This window comes from Juglans microcarpa x Juglans regia, chromosome 2D (assembly GCF_004785595.1).
Source record: "Juglans microcarpa x Juglans regia isolate MS1-56 chromosome 2D, Jm3101_v1.0, whole genome shotgun sequence".
Classification (NCBI taxonomy): Eukaryota; Viridiplantae; Streptophyta; class Magnoliopsida; order Fagales; family Juglandaceae; genus Juglans; species Juglans microcarpa x Juglans regia.
Window position 1 is genome coordinate 42,036,610 of NC_054596.1, and position 18,034 is coordinate 42,054,643.

Below are 18,034 nucleotides of genomic sequence, written 5' to 3' on the forward strand. Positions count from 1 at the left end.
TCCCACAAAGGGAAAGTCGTTTGAAGCAGTTTTTGTATAGTCTGATAAATAGACTATAAAAGTACGACTAAAAGTCACAGTGGATTGTTGTGTGCTGCATTTTGCTGATCTGGAATGGCAAAATGAGACTTTCACAACCACATTATCTTGGTCCTTAGTTAGGGAAAACGAATACATAGGGAAGTAACAACCGGAATATGGGTCGATACACTAGCATGTGACCGTCATTAGTGGTAGAGGCGTGTGTAGCACACATGCCACTCTTGGAAAAAAGATAAAAGTCGGATCTAAGAGATCCAAAGCTGTTGACCCCGATGGCGCCGCACGTGGCAGCAACAAACTCCTTGTGGTGCGGCAGCCTGTGAGGCTCATGCGCACTGTGAGACGCACGTGCTGCTCGTTTGGTCAATTTTCTTCTATCGTTCAACAGATCGGCAACTGGAAAATCTAGTAATGGGGTGTGTGACGATCGTAAGAGGCCGGTAAACAATATATCGACGCATCTTGATACTATAGATTGAAAACTAAAGAAAAAAAAAATTGATATACATTTCTGGCATTGGCTGGATAGGGAGAGGGAGGAAGGAGCTAAAGCTCCAAACCCCTTTGGGCGGAGAGCTGGGATGGCTGGATCTTTGATAGAGAGAGAAAAAGAAAACTCCTCTTAGTCCTTTAGTTAATTATATGTTGGTGTAAATGTATTATTTATTACGGGATCACATGAATTACAAATCAAGTTTAAAAAATAAGTATTTTTATCAATGTAACAATGCTTTTACATTAATGACGGGCTTGATGTATTTATAAATAACTCGATAAAAAAATAAATCTACAGAAAGAAATCTGTCGTTATGATCAGTATACTTTACCAATATAACCAGAAGGTTTAAAAGACAACCTGGTACTCGAACAACGATAACTGAATCGGATTTTTGCCACGTTTGGCTGAAAAACAGTGGTAGTACATACTACATACAGTTTTTTTTTTAATAACTTTTTTAAAGTTCTACGTCTACGATTACTCGTAGTATATAAGCCCAAGAAACAAATGTAAAACCTAGCAAAAACAAAACAAAAAACCCTCTTGGCCAGAAGAAGGGTTTTAGACTTTAGAGCAACACACAGCTAAGGAGGAAAATGGTAGGGAGAAGATTGATTAACCTGTTCAAGAGCTCCCCAAAGTCACAGCTTTCAGGGTACACGATACTTGCCATCTCTCTCTCTTTCTCTCCTCCCTATGGATTTTGATCGCTTTCGAAGATCTCAACAAATCAGTCAAGTTATGATTTTTACCGTATAAAAACCGTTTTCTTGGGAATTATCTTGATCTGGGTCCTTCGTTATTTAATATTTCCTTCTTTCACTCGGGCAGACTCAGTTGAGTGGAGGGTGTTATATTTTCTTGTTCTAAATGAGGAGAATAAATAAAAAGACAAGGTAATAATGCTAATTTAATTGGTGCTTTTGTTCTCTCTCAGTAAACATAGATAGAATTTAACTTAGGAGAAATGTTAAATGTAGAAGAGAACAATCCTACAGAGATTTTGGGAGGCTGAGTTTTGTGACTTCTGATTTGACCTATTTGTATTGTGTTTGGAATTATCTAAGATGATTTATAAGTGCGATCGATTCCAGATTTCACATCAATCGATTTGGTTTACGGAAGTTGAAACTCGATGATATATAACTATTAAGACTTCGTGCTGCAGCTCCGCGAAGCCTGCCTATGAAGATAACAACAAGTCATTGGCTCGAAAGGCGGTGTCTTTTGTTTTGTTTACTGTAACTGGTGGTGTTGCTCTGAGTGCTCTTGATGACCTTGTTATTTATCATAGCTGTAGCAGGTACGCGGCATTGCATTCAGGAGTTTTTTTTTTCCTCTCTATAAATTTTTTTAGATGAAGCAGATTACATCAATATTGTCATGTTAGCAATTAGATATTTAGAGAAAATATTTCTAATTTGAATGGTTTGTTTCTGTATCTCTTTATGAGTTTGGTAATTATTTTTCTCCCTATCATCTTCCACTGCCTTAAGCTCTAAATTGTTAGAAAAAACTGGTAGTCAGTACACCATATTTGTGGTACATCTGTTCATCAATCACGACATAACTTGTTGTTTACTTTTGATGGATCAGTTTGGTAGTGGTAAAGTAATGATCATTCTTGTAAAAATCACCCAGTTCCTTGCAAAAACTTTCAATGATTTTGGGGTTTATCTTAACGGAGGAGTGAGAACTATGAGGTTGGCATATACAAACTACAGAGGCTTATGTTGTCTATAAAGAGCCTGCAATCAGTTGATTGGTTTTTCACATGGAACACTAGGTGGACTTAACAATATCTTGTAATAGATACTTTGTCTCGTCCCTTTCAGTAGTCATTATCTTTGTACATGATTTTCCTCTTCTGGAAGTGAGGGTTCGTTAAATAAAATTTTGGGTATCGTCCTCTATTTCTTTTAAAAGGCTTACAATCAGAATTAACTTCATGTGGCATCGAATAGTGAATATATATAATCCTCGAGGTTTTTATTCTTTGTTGAAACCAAAGTTCAAATGTATCTTAAAAGGTCATATATTTATTTCAACATTGCTGCCATTACTACCTCATCCTTTTCTTCCCCTTACTTTCCAAATAAAGAGAGACAAGGCAATTGGTTTTGGATGTAGCCTATTACGGTAACGAGGGACTTGGAAAATAAAGAAAATACTGGAGACTTACCAATCATTCTCCACTGCAAGGTGTACCAATTGATTTAGTTGATGTCATGATGAAAATTTACTTATAAAAAAAATGATGAAAATTTACATGTCAGTAAGAGAATAGAATAATTCAATCTATTCATCCTTAGTCTTGAGAACTTTGAAATGCAAAAACACTTTTACCGATGGTGGCATATTTATCTTTAAATTTTAGGTTCAGATATATTTATCACTCATAGAAAATGAAAGAAATATTTGTGCTTTCTCTTTTAAATGTCTCGTGTACTTGTGTACATGGGCTAGGCCTACCTATAGGAATATCCTAGAACTAGGGCTTGGTATTTTTGATAAGTGAGATAAGTTTTTATTAATGACCATCTTACTGAAATCGAAATATTTTCGTTATTGATTCCATCGTGTGTAGTGGAGGGATGCATAAAATGACATGGGTAGAATTAGGAAAAGAGGATACGATAAAAGAGGAGGTGAGGGAGAGTATGATCTTATGTATGGTAGAATCATGAAAAAACATCTGAACCCAAATTTATTGAAAAAGGGTGCATGAAGTTGACCCCGATTTAGTTGGTATTAAGGATTAGCTGAGTTGAATGATATGTATGTATGCCACTTTTTCGGCTTGGTTGATAATGTTTTGTTTCTTATATATTTTGTGTTATGGCAAACGAAGTTACTTAAAATGATGAACATTCCATAATATTGAAACTTTCCACTAGACATGATTTTATTTCATCATGCTTAATCCTGTCTCCATCTTCAATATTTTCTGTACTTGGAAAAAAAAAAAAAAAACAAAGATTGACAATGAGGTAGCTAATCATTTGCCTAAAAACTTTGCAGCAAAGCCTTGGAGAAAGCAAGTAAGAACCGGGCAGTCATAGATGCCATTGGGGAACCTCTTTTGAAGGGTCCATGGTACAATGCATCACTTGCAGTAACTCATAAGAGGCACTCTGTATCTTGTACATTTCCTGTGTCTGGACCGCAAGGCTCGGGAACCTTCCAGTTGAAGGCAGTCCGTAATGGAGGTTTGCACTTGACTTCAATATGCTGTTTAGATTGTCAGTTCTGTTTTTGTCATCTTCAAGTTATTTAATGTATGCTTCGTGTTTTTGCATCCAAAACCATAATCTTAGTAAGCACCTCTAGTCAAGATGGTCCCTATCATCCTTCTGACATTTTATGCACTGGTTAGGAAAAGTTGGTAAAACAAAACACTTCTGTTTGGAAAGTCTTATGATTATAAAATATTGATAGTAATAATACTCTCTGGATATTCTGGCTCCTTCTATTCAGTGCATGATTCCAGTTACTTATTTCACTTGAAACATTAATGTTTTTACTTAGTTGACAGAATCAGTTTGTTTCCTTAACAGATGACTCTTGGTTATCATTTCTCCGGCCTCGTGATTGGGACATTCTAATCATGGATGCTCTCCTTCATGTTCCTGGAAATGATGAGAAGCATCAGGCGTTGCGGATTAGTTTGTCTGACTTCCCTCCTCCAGCTTGTACAACATGCACCGAATGCAAGCCTCAAGAGTCAGAGAAGGAGTCGGAGAATCCTTCCGTTGAGCGGAAATGAGAGTCGTATACTATTGATTACCACAACCCTTTTCCTTGTTTGATTCTTCTGCTCACCCAAGTTTCTTCCATTCCATTATTGGTAAACTGAACCAAGGGGAGCTCCATACTTGATATGTTCATGAAATAAGTTATGTGAAACAGTTGTTTTCTTTTGTTGAGAAATATAATGAGATCAGTTGGGATGTAGTGCCAACCTAAGAACAAGGGGGAGATCCAAGTTTTTTTCCTCTCCACACTATAATGCAATATATTTAATTAGCATTGTAAGGTAACGACCAACATGGGCTCTTGTTGTTGGGATTGGCTGAACACTTGCTTGGGTTTAAAGCCCAGATGAGCAATATAGTTGGTATTTTGACTGAGGAGTTTAGCCTGGTTTGTGATATTCTTTGAGTAAAGACAAAACCGTCTGGGAAACATTAAAAACAAGTGCATAGGACAAGACCAACCCAACCCAACCCAGAAAAGTGTAACAAACAAAAGCTTAGAAATGTTGAAAAAATAATAATATGGGACCATTTTGACATTAGGAGTGAGAGACAAAATCAGCTTTGGACAATTTAAGGCATTAGGCATTGATTTGGACCTGTTTGGGACAAAACTATATTTTTTGTAACCTAATGCATCAAAACTGAATGTCTGTATGTGCATGTGGCGTGGAAGAGAAGCAAGTTAGGATTAGAAGTCCCTTCTGCTGAATGACTTGTTTTATTGCTTAGACCTGACTCATTCAAGATTGGTTTACAAATCAGCATCACCATTGGGGACCGGAGGAGACATGCTCATAAAAATATTTGAAATATGCCACAACCAATATATTATTATTATTATTATTATTATTATTATACAATTTCTTAAGAGTTTTTTGTATCATTTATTATAATCCAACCATCAATATTGTAACTCACTTATTTTATTTATCTTAATAGTTAAAATTGGATGGCCGTTTTAAATTTAAGTAAACTATTTTTAAAATTGATGGGAGTAAAACATATTTTTTTCAATGCAAAATTACGGAGTCCCTGCAAACGTGTCTGAAATAAATAATGATATACTTACAATCTTTTTTATATTTATATTTTAAATTAAAGATATGTCTATAAAATGATATTATTTTTATAAAAATGTTTTTTTTTTTAGTATATAAAAAATTGTAAAAAAATATATTCAATGTGTACTATTTTTTTAATGGAAGTAAACCACATATCTGTTTGCGACTTGCGAGGGCATTGGGAGACACTGCCGCTCCATGCGCGAGACAGTATCGTGCGCGTCTATCGAAAGAATTAGCCACGCGGCAGGTCGCGGTGGGGCATGAAACTCGGAACCTCAAATCAAGTTGCGGGGACTCACTCCAAAAAAGGCCGCCCAAGGGTTTCGTAGTCTTCCGTTGGGCCGTCTTACGTTATATCCGATGGGCAGTGAAGCCCCACGTGTTGAGAAATTCGTGATTACAGAAGCGGGGCCCAGGTGGGCCTTGACTCCAAAAGTGTCGAGACATTTGATGAATTGGGCCCCATCTTGTCGGGTTGTCGTTGGGAGTACATGGGTTGTGGGACCCATCTAACTTCGAACGATTTTATCTCTCTCTTTCGAGACATTGAGCAGCCAGCACTTCAGCAATGAAAAGGGATCCATTTTTTGAATATCAATGCAATGGCTCGCACTTGGATACAACGCCAACAAATAAATGTAGGACACAAATCATATAATCTAATGCAATCACGTGGAGAGAGAGAGAGAGATGAGAAGTAGGCCGAAAAGAAAAAAGACAGGAATAAATTTACAAATTTTTTTTTAGAGTAACGCTCCATTTTATGATACAATATTTAATAATTAATAATTATTTATTATATTTTATTTATAAATTTATTATCTAATATCATATCATAAGATGATGAAAAAAGATATGTTGAATAAATTTTTTTAAAATTTTATTATCAAATCGGTACTTATAATTTAATTTAAAAAATAAATTTTAAAATTTAAATATTATAAATTAAATTTTATTATTTAAATCATGTAAATAATGTATTCTACATATTTACTTGAGAATATAATAACACTAAATTTTACATATATAAAGCGAATTCAAGTTTGAGAATTTATAAACCAATCACTAAAAATCATCCCAAACCAATCCAAGTCGGTACCAGTTGCCTTGATTAGGCTATGGTAGGCAAAATTAGGCTCAATGTTTTCAAACAAAATAAAAATAAAAATGAAAATTAAGTACTAAATCTACACAAATGTCAAATATTTTAAAAAATAAATATAAATAATTATGTAATTTGATGGGGAATACAATATATTTATTTTATAATAAAAATATTTTGTAATATGATGTATAATTTATAATTTTCTTATTTATAAAATCTCTTAAGAGCAAGCATTTCTAAAACAGAAAACACATTTATTTGGTAGGGGAAAGGGGACGATGTTGTGAAAGGATATGTTGATGGTGGCGCATAAACTAGACAAAGAGGGTGGGGGCCATGCAGCATTAGTGCCCCCAACCACATCCTTTTCCTCCGTCCCCATCACCACGTCCACCACACCCACCCGGCCTTTTCTTCTTTTGCTTGCTTCCTTCCTTTCCCAAATACTCACCATCAAACAGAGCCCACACGTTTCTCTTCTTCTCCCTTTGTTTCCCTCTCTATTTCCCTTTTCCTTTTCCTTCCTTTATTGGCCCTGCTCCTCTTAAACCCCCTTGTCCTCTTCTCTATAATCTGCTGCCTTCCTCTTAATTCTTTTTCTTTGAAAATCTTTTCTGGGTCTAGGAGCTTCTACAGGCTACAAAGATTTCAATGCAGGGTGTTGGTGGAGTGGTGTCTGGAGGAGGAGGAGGAGGGTCTATTACGAGTGGTGTGTCGATGTCCACGGTGTCGAAGGATGACAACCTGGTCTTGTCGTCTGAGGATTCTTCTTCTTGCCTGGAAGAGTCTGAGCTTGAGCTGGGTCTTGGATTGAGTCTTGGTGGTGGTTCTTGTAAGGCCCAACAAGGTCCAAGGGGTGGTCAATATGCTCGGTTTTTGACGGCCAAGGATTTTCCTTACGTGGGTTCTTCGTCTTCAGCTTCTTCAGCTTCATCCTCATCGTCATCCTCTTCTTTGAGCAGAGCTAATGTTTCATCTGGGACCAAGAGAAGTGCTGATTCTGTTGCTGCTGCTAATGGTGCCAGGTAGTAAGATCTTTGGATTATTGGATATGCCTTTTCTTTCCTTTGTTGGAGTTTTTTTTAACCCATACTGTTCAGGTTTAGTATTTTTATTGTTTCCTTAGGCTATGTGCTTTCTTCTAAATCGAGTCTAAGTTTGTTTGCTTTAATGCCTTGTTCTATTATTCTATAGTTGCAAGCTATCTAATTTATTTGCTATCAATCAATATACTTTACTCGGCTTCTCATTTCATGACTAGGATGTTATTCTCCAATCTTCTTTTCTGACTTTGGTATATCTAATCACAGATTAATTTTGAGATTGTGATTTTGAGTTTTTGGATTTGATGGATCTGATGCTGATAAACATACGAGGCTTTTTGCTTGCTTTTATTTTGTGGTTTATTCCCATACCTAATCCAATTCGCATATCTGATATTAAATATACAATTCTAATTACCCCCTACGTTGGGCATCTTTGTATCACACTGGAAGCTCAAAAGGTTCTGATTCCCTGCTCCCTTGTTTTCTAATTATCTTTACATCTGCTTAGTAGGCCTTAATTCTCAGAAAGATAAATGTGTCAATTGGCCCAAGCTTAAGGCTTTGTATAACATTGGGTCACTTGAGAGTCTTTACCTGCATAGATCCTAAAATATACGTTATGGCAACCATGGGGTTTGTACCCTGCTTTTCCCTTATCCATTGGAAGACCCATGATTTCTCTTGATTAAGCTAAAAAATTGAATAATCTAGTAAAACATATCGGAAAGTGATTAACTTATATCTCTCTTACAACTCGCTTACAACTCTATATTAAAACGAAGGGTAATTTTGTAAAATTAAAAGTTATTTTTAACGAAGTGGCATGCTTGCAATGATTAATTTGAAATGAACAATAAAAGAGTTGTAAGAAACTTGTAAGTGTATCATTACTCAAAAATTTATTCCCCAATTGTCACCCAAAACAACCATCAAAGAGTCGAACACAAGCCCAGTCTTCTTCTCTTTCACGTTGGAATGGAAACATTTAATCATGCCTACAAATATCGAAAATCTCAGGGTGAAGTTGCCCTCGCCTCCCCACCAAATATGACTGCAATTTGATCTTACATGAACTTGCTTTCAAATGCAACCTTGTCCAGAGCTTCCTTAATTGGCAGTTATTGCTGTACTTTGAGTGATCTGATGTCATTGACTTATTTTATTGTTGGTTTATTGCCAAAATAGCACACAATCGAGTTTCTGTTCTTTGGTTAAATAGCACACAATCGACTTTTTGTTTCTTGGTTAACTTATACTGTTCGGATGTACAAAAGTTTGCCTTTAGACCAATAGTGTATCATTTCACAGCACCATTGTCCTGGCTGCAGTTGTTGCATGCATGTATTTGACTTGAATCAATTTGTTAGCAGAACTAACGGTTTGCTGGAAAGATTTTGTAAAGTTTGCGGTTTTGAAAGTGTCAGGATTGGTCCACCCTGTTTGACAAGTTGGGAGTAGGTGGTTTTTTGTTGTTGTTTGAGATGTTTTCCTACTTATCTATGGTAGGTTTTTGGCAGTATCATGCCTATTCCATAGGAGCCTATTGCTTGTTGGTGCCATAGCCGGTTGGTTTCTGCCATCATTTTTGGGATCTAATCATATCTTTAAGAATCAGAAAAATCTCGCCATGTGCGAACAGTTCATTCTTCGTAATTCTTCTGGTATCGATATTTTGTTGACATTGGATCTTTCTGATTGTGCTACAACTTATTGATTTTGGTGATTGCATTTCAGCAACCTATTTATATTAGTTTCATTTTCTTCACTGATGGATTCTTTTTTTTAAATTCTTAAAGCAGTCAGGTTGTGGGATGGCCTCCTGTAAGAGCATATAGAATGAATAGCATGGTCAGCCAAACAAAATTACCAGTCACTGAAGTATTCAACTCACTTATTGGGAAAAGTAGAAACAGTAATACTACAGATGGAAAAGAAACTAACAATGGCTGTGACAAGAGCAATGTTAATGCTAAAGTGAAGGGACACTCAAGAAGCTCTCTGTTTGTGAAGGTGAATATGGATGGAACTCCTATTGGAAGGAAGGTTGATCTGAGTGCACACAGTTGCTATGCAACCTTGACACAAAAACTGGAGGATATGTTTCAGACATCATCTACAATGATGAATTCAATACGTGAGTGTTTTTATACCTTGTATTTTGAGTTTCAGATTGAAGAGTTAAGAACCCTTTTCATTTTATGGTTTCAAAAGACAGGTCTCTTGGCAAAATGAATCTCCAATTGACCTAAGATGAGACTCAAAAAAGAAAGTATTGCATGGTTTGTTAAATCTTGATCATTAATGAGAGTTATTGTGTATTAATTTACTTGTTTAATGAGCAAAGGTTTTGGGCTGTAATTTAACACTTTGGCATGAACTTCTGTCCAAATTAAAAAGGGATTCCTACTTCTCAAAAAATAAATTAAGATAAAATAACAAAGGATTCCTAAATTTTGCAGCCTTTTGCCAAAAGTATGGCAATAAGTTTTGGATTTTATGTAGGAACAATCAAAGTGTTCTAAATTTTGAAGCAATGAAAACTTAGGATAATTTAGGATTAAAGAAAATTTTGAAATATAAGAAATTCCAATGCATGAAATCCTTCATCATTGTTATCTAGATGATCAAGTTTGTGTTTATAGGCATGAAGCAGAAGCGTGCTTATTTTCTTTTAATGAGTGGTGGTGGCTCCAATCTGTGACTAGGATCAAGCGGAGAGGAACATGACATGATGGTAGAAGCAACAAGACGATCAAGATTGCTGGATGGATCTTCTGAATTTGTGCTCACATACGAAGACAGAGAGGGTGACTGGATGCTTGTTGGAGATGTTCCTTGGGGGTATGTCTAATATGTTTCGTTATAAACTGATCACTTTATTTATTTGGCCTAAGAAATTGCCTTCATGGGGATAGGTTTCTGGCTAATGTGATTTTGTTATGTTCCAGTACTACTTAAGTTGTAAGTAGGTGTTGCCTTGGCATTGCCTATTTACCACAGCCATAATGCAGCTAGTGGCTACTTTAGTAATATGACAATATCTGTACATAATTTTAACTCGTGAGCTGGAGTTGTTTAATAGTAACATGCAATATTGGGATGCAAATTACTTGAAGGTATTGATCTCATTGAATTATTTGGCAAAGGGCATGTTCAATTTGTATATATCTTGATTGAAAAGTGCTATTGATAATCCATCTTCTAGGTTTCGTGTGCGGACATTCTAGGTTTCATCCAAGGATTTATGTTCCATGACAAATGAAGGAATAGAGAATGTAGAGACATAGATAGGGGAAATCAAGGGGTTGGCTCAAGTGGTAAGTGCCTTGTTCATGGTGGTTTGCTTCCTTAGTGGCTAAGGTTCGAACATTTGGGTGCAAACAATTTCTAGGGCCATCGGACTGAGGGAATTTCCCCTTGAATTACAAGGTGCACTTGCAGGAAACTTTTTGCCGATGGCCTGGATTAGACTGGACTTTGTTCTTGGATACCCAGTGCCATTAAAATAAGGAATAGGGGAAAAATGAAAAAACAAATACATGAATAAAGCGAGGCAGAGAATGCACTACCTGCGAATGAGTCTTTATTCTCTACTATTTGGTCCTTGTTACAAGTCTTATCTGTTCTGATTGTCATAATTTTTCTTTGATTCTTAAATGGCTTTCAGGATGTTCATTAGCTCCGTGAGGAGGCTAAGAATTATGAGGACATCTGAAGCTAATGGACTTGGTAAGTAGAGACTGCAATCAACAATAAGGTTGACATTTGGAAGCTGCACTTTCACTTGATACCATCCTGTTAAAATAAACTCTTAACGCAGCTCAAAGGTCAGAGGAAACGAATGGGAGGCAAAGAACCAAGCCCATCTAGACCTGGTTTTGGAAACTTCAGCAACAAGCGAGATTTGGCTTGAAACTCGAAAGTGATATAACAAAAGAGAGAGGATACTGCGTAGTAAAAGCGTTTTGAAAAGTAATGGTTTGTCCACGGCTCCTGTTCGTTTTGGTTTGCTCTTTATCAAATATGTATATGCATAATTTTTTTTATTCAATATTTTACCGTTATATATACACATGCACAGTTCAGTAAAATATTGCTTGTTTGTGCTGTCAATGTGAGTGTTTCAATGCTTTTGTCCTGCTTTTCTGCACACGCTTGAATGGGGGCTTGTTTTAATTTCCTTTTCGTTTCTTCTACTGGAGATATTTTATACAAACATACTCGAAGGTGGACAAAAACAACTCAATAATGACAAAGTTGAATTCTCGAAAGTGATGCTTTATTTGCAAGAAAAATGTGATTTCATATAGCCTTCAGTCTTCTGGACACCAATGTGAAACTGTGATTACAAACATTAACAAGAGAAGAATCTAAATACAAAAGAACAACTTTTAACAAAATGACAGCTGAGGGGGAGGAACTCAATTTTGTTCCTAGAGCAGGCCGTTTACAGGCGATGTGCTAAAGACTGGCTTCTCTTTGTTAGTTGTACATCCATCATTGTTGCTACTGCTTTTTCTCCGTGGCTTTGCCTCTCCTAGAATTGTCAGCACATCCCTCATGGAGGGTCTGTCCCTTGGGAGCTTGGCTGTGCAAAGAAGAGCTATTCGAAGGACTAAGAGCATCTCTTCTTGAACATGCTTGCAGCTTCCTACATTGGGGTCTAGTGCTGCTTCTAATGAGTTGTTGTCTCTAACTTTCCTTCTTATCCACTCAACAATGTCCACAGACTCTCCAAACTCGGGATCTAATGGTCGCTTTCCGGTGAGAAGCTCCAGTAGAACCACTCCAAAGCTGTATATGTCGATCTTTTCGTCGACCTTCAAGGTGTATCCGTACTCTGCAATGGAAGCATAAAAATTACAGAATCGCTAGAGATCAGACATGTTCAAGTTTCTTTTTGTAATCTTTTATAGAATGAACTCGTAACGATGACTATATTGTTATCCAAACCATTTAATCTGCTTTCTCATCTTGAAGTACTTAGAAATTCACAGATCAATAGTGCTCCTTGATTGGTTAAAGAGAGGAAAACAAAATCAGAATCAATTTGGCTAAAAGATATGGTAACTGACCTGGAGCTATGTATCCATATGATCCAGCCACCACTGAAACTGTCTCATTCTTCCGGATCATCATCCTTGCCAACCCAAAGTCGGCAATCCTTGCCTCAAGATTTGCATCAAGCAGAATGTTATTCGACTTGATGTCTCGATGGATGACCGGTGGGTGACAATCGTGGTGGAGATAAGCAAGCCCTTGTGCAACTCCAAGTGCTATGTTATACCTAGAAACCCAATCTACAAGCAACCTTCCTGCTTGTTTGCCATGCAAGGCTTCCCCAAGGTTGCCACTTTGCATAAACTCATATATTATCATTACATTAGTGTCGTTATGGAGAAATCCTAATAATCGAACAATATTTCGATGCCTTAGCCTTCCCAGGAGATTCACCTCTCCAACAAGATCATTTCTGCTTCCAGTTTCAATATCAGCTTTATCAGCTTCAGATCTCCACAACTTTTTGACTGCCACAACGGTATTTAGTCGAGGCAGCTCAGCCTTATAGACAGTCCCAGCTGCTCCCATACCAATTACATTTGATTCCTTGATGCAAGCCAGAATGTCAGCAGTTGTGAAACCGAGCCTCTGGAATGCCATTAATCTCCATGGCCACTCCCCATTTCTTGTTTCATATCTTTCTTCGAAGCAACTTCCGTTTGAATACAACCTTTTGTACAGAGTTCGAGCACCAAAGAGAGCACATAAAATTGCTAAAAATGATGAAATTCCAATGATCCATCCAGCAATAATGTGCTTTGCGTGCAAGCTCCCATGTCTTGATGCGAATGCAGAGTTTCCATCGCATGGAGGGAGTACACCACCACAGAGACCAGCGTTTGCCACAAGATCATCTGGGTTTATAGTTCTTAGTAAACCATTTGTTGGAACAGCACCTTGTAGCTTGTTGTATGAAACATTGAGCATTTCTAAGGCCGGAGATATCCCAAAATCTTCTGGTATTCCACCAGTAAGAGAGTTGTTGGATAGATCGAGAGTGGCCAAAGTGGGCATCATGGCAATTTCTTTTGGGATTTGTCCTGTCAGTTGGTTGTTCCTGAGATTCAAAACTACCAATTTCTGACATGAAGCAATGCTTGCTGGAATGCTTCCAGAGAAATGGTTCAATGAGAGATCAAGCACAGAAAGTGAAGGCCCATCCTGGAATTGGTCAGGGATTTTACCTTCCAAGTTATTGTTTGAAGCTATGAAGGTTTGCAGTTTTGGAATCGAAAGAATAGTGGGAGGAAGCAAAGAATAGAGGCGGTTTCTAGAGAAGTCAATGAAAGAAAGCGATGTAGAAGAACCAATATCATCTGGGATCTGACCAGTGAGACTATTATTTGCTAATTCTAACCTGTCAAGCTTCCCGAGTTTTCCAAGACCTCCTGGAATTGTCCCAGAAAGAAGATTATTCTGCGCTCGAACCCGGACAAGTGACAGACATGCTGATAAGGCAGCAGGAATTGGCCCCGAGAAGGCATTTTTGAAAAGAATGAGCTTTGTGAGATTGCCCCCACTGCACAAGGTTGCTGGAAGCTCACCAGAGAGTGCATTGGAGGAGACGTCCAGCAACTGCAATGGCGAATTATTGCCAAGATCACTTGGCAATGGCCCCGAAAAAGAATTATTCCACAGCGCAAGAACCCGTAATTGAGTCAACCCTCCTAGTCCAGTAGGAACTGAACCTGACAATCGATTGCACTTTAGATCCAAGAGCTGCAAATTCTTCAGCTCACCTATCTCAGCTGGAATTTCCCCTGATAACAAGTTATCAGAGAAATCCAACAAAGTTAATGCAGTGATGTTGCCGATAGCTTGTGGAATGCTGCCTTGAAGATTGTTCCCATACAAGTATACTGTCTCTAGTAGCTTTAACCTCCCCAATTCAGCTGGAATCTTGCCACCAATATTGCCAGATGCCAAATCAAGATACTTGAGGTTGGTGAGATTTCCAAACTCCACCGGGATTTCGCCTTCAAACTCATTGTACCCGGAAATAATCTTCTCCAGTGATGAAAGTTGCCCAAGTTCTCCTGGGATTTTGCCTGTGAGGTTATTCCCAGAGAGGCCAAGAAACTTTAACTTCTGCAAATTCTTTAAGGACTTTGGAATTGACCCTTCAAAGAAATTCCCTCTAAGATCCAGGCTCTCCAGGGAAGTAGCATTTCCAAGATCCTCAGGAAGAAAACCCGAGAAATCGTTGCTTGAAGCATTCAAGGTTATAAGACGAGCCGCACTTCCTAGGCCTCCTGGGAAGCCTCCAACAAAGGAATTCTGGCTTAGATCAAGGCTCCTTAATGCTGTGAGATTGGAAAGGAATTTGGGCAGTGACGACGAAAACCCATTGCAGCACAAGTTGAGAGAAGTGAGACTTTTCAGCCGTTGGATGTCATCCGATACAAGGCCGCTGATATTCATGTGGGAAAGATCTAGCTTCTCAACGTTGCCATTGGAGTTGCACCACACTCCAGTCCAGTTACAGTGGGCTGCATGGTCTGACAATTTCCAATCTCGAAGGCTATCTAAAGGATCAACAAGACCCGCTTTTATCGAGAGTAGAACACTCACTTCATCCTCATCAGCTGCAGCAGCAATACCGAAACAACAGCAAACAATGTAAAAACAATACAAGAAGAAGAACAAGAACCACAACTGGGGTTTCAGTTGCATCTCGTTCTTCTTCATTTTTTCTTGTTTAGTTTATCAGTTTGCCACCATTTTCATTGCTAAGAAAGCTAGCTAGCTAGAACGAAAGATGGCTGAGTTGAGCGAGTTTTATTTATATGTGGGAGATCACTCAGTATAAGTGTTCATTCTGTGAAGAAATAGACAATAGTAGTAATGGAAAGAAGACTGATTAATGCAGATGGGTTGGTATATAAATATTAATAAAACTAAATGATTAGTTCCTATTTTTATCTTTGAGGGCTCGTGAGGTCTTGGGTACTGCAACAGCTGTTAATCAGCGAGTAATGACGAGAAAGCTTGGAGTTATTGGAAGTTCTTCCGACATTAAACATGGGGATGGAATGTATTCTTACAAATGGTGGCATTGTTTCTTCTTCTATTTCTTTCTTTCTTTCATAATAGTCAACTTGAGTGAGTCAGCACAATGTGCTAGCTTCTGGTTCATTTTATTATTTATTTCACCACTAATATGTTTATTTCTCTTTTGCTCTATTATTAGCTTGGAAAAACAAAAAAACTATGATGAAATAAAGACGGTAAAAGTGTTACATCTCATCTCATTTTATCCAAATGACACCTAAATAAAGATCAACGAGAGAGTATGTGTATTATGTGTGTGTATATATATATATAAATGGTACTGTTCCATGGTGTAATTGAGCTTCATGTGCCATGCCTTATCACTCAGCTTTTGTGGGTCCAAAGAAAAGGAAAAAAAAAAAAAAAAAAAAAAAAAAGAAGAAGAAAAAGATAAGATTTGATTCTAGGAAGGGATAATTCATGACATGTCAAATCTATCATTACTTGGTTATTAATTAGGAATCACCATGTAGTTCAAGGGTTAATAATAGCCAGGTTTTGCTTTTCAGCAGATTGAAAAGGGAGAAAAAAGGGACAGACTTGGGGCTTTCATCTAGTGCATGGAGTAAATTACAGTTAAAATCTCTGAGATTATTATTTTAGAAAAAAAAAAAAAAAAGATTTCTTTAGCTCCAGCTTACAGAGTGTGAAAGTGGAACTCAAACCCTGCATGCTCAAAATGATTTAAGACTTGGAAACTGGTAAAGGGTAACTTCTAAGTATGACAAAGATTCAGAAATGATGCTTAAGGTGGGGGACCCACGATCACCTAATCATGAAGCGTAAAGATTAAGAGGTGTGGGATTCAACAAAGCCAGAACATTGATCTATGTTCATGTGATCATATACCTAATATCAAAATCAGACCCATGTGATAAGGGGAATTAGTTCATTAGATTATACAAAAGAAACCATAAATAATTCTCTTAAAACTTGTATATTAATTCCACAATAAAGAAAGGAAAAAAAAAAAAAAAACTGTGTAGACAACATCGATCTAGGATGGAAAAGTACACATCGACCTGTAAAATATTTTAAGAGAAACCCAAGATGGGGACACTCATCATCCACTTAATGGTTAATTGGCCTTAATAGCTTAATGGGCAGGTTAGTTATCAGCTATATGATTGAGATCAGGAAGGAATCTTTCCATGTTATTAAGGTGAGTGAAGAAAACCATAAAAGAATAAAAAAAAAAAAAAAAAACAAAGACAAAACAAACTCTTATCTTTTCAAATGATACATTGAAATGGGTGGGCCATACCAAATGTTTATTAATTAATTGAAGCATCCTAAAAAAGCTCACAATTTCCCTTTGAAAAGAACAAATTCTCTTTTCCCATGGTTTCTTTTCTCCAAATAGGAATAAATCATTGAAGAAAAACAAAGCAGAACAAAGTAGTATTAGAGGGAGATGATGAAATCTACCCATAACTTAAAACAAGGGAGTCATGTTCACATATAAAAACATAAATTAAAAGGAAAAAAAAAATAGAAAAGAGAAGGAAATAGAAGAAAGTAATGCACATCAATCATGGGTCTGATGAGCCCACCAACTGCCATTCGTCTCAGAAAAAAAACTAATATTTAATTTTTATCTTGCCTTCTATTTTCACATGCACACATGTGGACCTGCTGGATTGAAAACATTAAAAAAAATTAAAAAAAAAAAAACTAAATCGGGTGAAATCGTGCACTTTTAATAAATATAGCATTTATCCATTATAGTGGTAGCGATATGGGTATTAGAAATTTAGAAGATATTGGAAAAGGCAGCCATGTGGAAACAGCGCCAGGCAGCTTCCTCGGGTTGGGAAGAACATCCTTCTCTTCTCTCCCTCTTATTGGAGAAAAGGTGATGGCAAGGGCAAAGCTTATTTACGTGCCTCCACATGGCTTTATGCCCACTCTTTCCACATCGTGAACACCCACATGCAATGCATGTAGTATGTATTTCCAATTTTGGACCCCACTCATACATCTGGACCTACCTTAATGAGACGACAAATCTGACCAATACTTCTTTTTTCAAAATAAATAAATAAATAAATAATAATAAAATCTCATTTATTTTGGTTTTGGTGGGCTTACGGCCCAAATAAATTGAAAATTTTCTGGGCAATGGATCTGTATGCTATGGGCTAAGAAAACAGAGAGCTCATCCTAATCTCGGAAAGACTGTTGATTAGGCAATCTTTTTTCCAGGCATCTCAAATAAAGAGTGGAATCTGAAATTGCCACTTGACATCACCCAAGTTACAGAGAGCAGTACCAGTAATCTTGAATCTTGATACATGCCAGCCAGTTTACACATCTCAAATAAACATATGCAATTATTCAAGGGGGGTGGGGGAGCTTCAAAATTTAGACCCACTCAGAAATCGAAATGGAAAATGATTTACACATAA

At 37.2% G+C, this 18,034-nt stretch overlaps 3 protein-coding genes across 8 annotated transcripts; 2 read left to right on the forward strand and 1 right to left on the reverse strand.

Annotated features, from left to right (window-relative positions):
- The first annotated feature begins 1,041 nt into the window (after positions 1–1,041).
- On the forward strand, positions 1,042–4,679 carry LOC121251196. Its single transcript, XM_041150559.1, has 4 exons — positions 1,042–1,196; positions 1,710–1,844; positions 3,563–3,750; positions 4,099–4,679. The coding sequence occupies exons 1-4, from the start codon at positions 1,138–1,140 to the stop codon at positions 4,305–4,307; spliced, it is 591 nt and encodes a 196-aa protein (XP_041006493.1). The 5' UTR covers positions 1,042–1,137; the 3' UTR covers positions 4,308–4,679.
- A 2,102-nt stretch (positions 4,680–6,781) lies between these two features.
- LOC121249988 (auxin-responsive protein IAA11-like) lies at positions 6,782–11,658 on the forward strand. 6 transcript variants are annotated; one of them, XM_041148883.1, is made up of 5 exons: positions 6,786–7,493; positions 9,311–9,648; positions 10,220–10,355; positions 11,182–11,243; positions 11,335–11,627. In XM_041148883.1, the coding sequence occupies exons 1-5, from the start codon at positions 7,120–7,122 to the stop codon at positions 11,382–11,384; spliced, it is 960 nt and encodes a 319-aa protein (XP_041004817.1). In that variant the 5' UTR covers positions 6,786–7,119; the 3' UTR covers positions 11,385–11,627. The 6 variants fall into 6 exon arrangements, with proteins under 6 accessions (XP_041004820.1, XP_041004817.1, XP_041004818.1 ...); XM_041148884.1 differs by having other exon boundaries at positions 6,787–7,493; positions 9,314–9,648; XM_041148882.1 differs by having other exon boundaries at positions 6,789–7,496; positions 9,314–9,648; positions 11,335–11,658.
- A 118-nt stretch (positions 11,659–11,776) lies between these two features.
- Positions 11,777–15,545, reverse strand: LOC121249987 (MDIS1-interacting receptor like kinase 1). Its single transcript, XM_041148880.1, has 2 exons — positions 12,590–15,545; positions 11,777–12,354 (listed from the first exon to the last, which is right to left on the reverse strand). The coding sequence occupies exons 1-2, from the start codon at positions 15,261–15,263 to the stop codon at positions 11,948–11,950; spliced, it is 3,081 nt and encodes a 1,026-aa protein (XP_041004814.1). The 5' UTR covers positions 15,264–15,545; the 3' UTR covers positions 11,777–11,947.
- Between the last annotated feature and the right edge of the window lie 2,489 nt (positions 15,546–18,034).

Excerpts from the sequence above, each read along its gene's own strand:
- LOC121251196 (XM_041150559.1), top strand. The coding sequence starts at position 1,138 with ATGGTAGGGAGAAGATTGATTAACCTGTTCAAGAGCTCCCCAAAGTCA. Across the intron at positions 1,845-3,562 it reads ATTTATCATAGCTGTAGCAG|CAAAGCCTTGGAGAAAGCAA; the intron begins GTACGCGGCATT and ends AAAACTTTGCAG. Across the intron at positions 3,751-4,098 it reads GAAGGCAGTCCGTAATGGAG|ATGACTCTTGGTTATCATTT; the intron begins GTTTGCACTTGA and ends TTTCCTTAACAG.
- LOC121249988 (XM_041148881.1), top strand. The coding sequence starts at position 7,120 with ATGCAGGGTGTTGGTGGAGTGGTGTCTGGAGGAGGAGGAGGAGGGTCT. Across the intron at positions 9,649-10,219 it reads TACAATGATGAATTCAATAC|GATCAAGCGGAGAGGAACAT; the intron begins GTGAGTGTTTTT and ends ATCTGTGACTAG. Across the intron at positions 10,356-11,181 it reads GTTGGAGATGTTCCTTGGGG|GATGTTCATTAGCTCCGTGA; the intron begins GTATGTCTAATA and ends AATGGCTTTCAG.
- LOC121249987 (XM_041148880.1), bottom strand. The coding sequence starts at position 15,263 with ATGAAGAAGAACGAGATGCAACTGAAACCCCAGTTGTGGTTCTTGTTC. Across the intron at positions 12,355-12,589 it reads ATATGGATACATAGCTCCAG|AGTACGGATACACCTTGAAG; the intron begins GTCAGTTACCAT and ends CTTCCATTGCAG.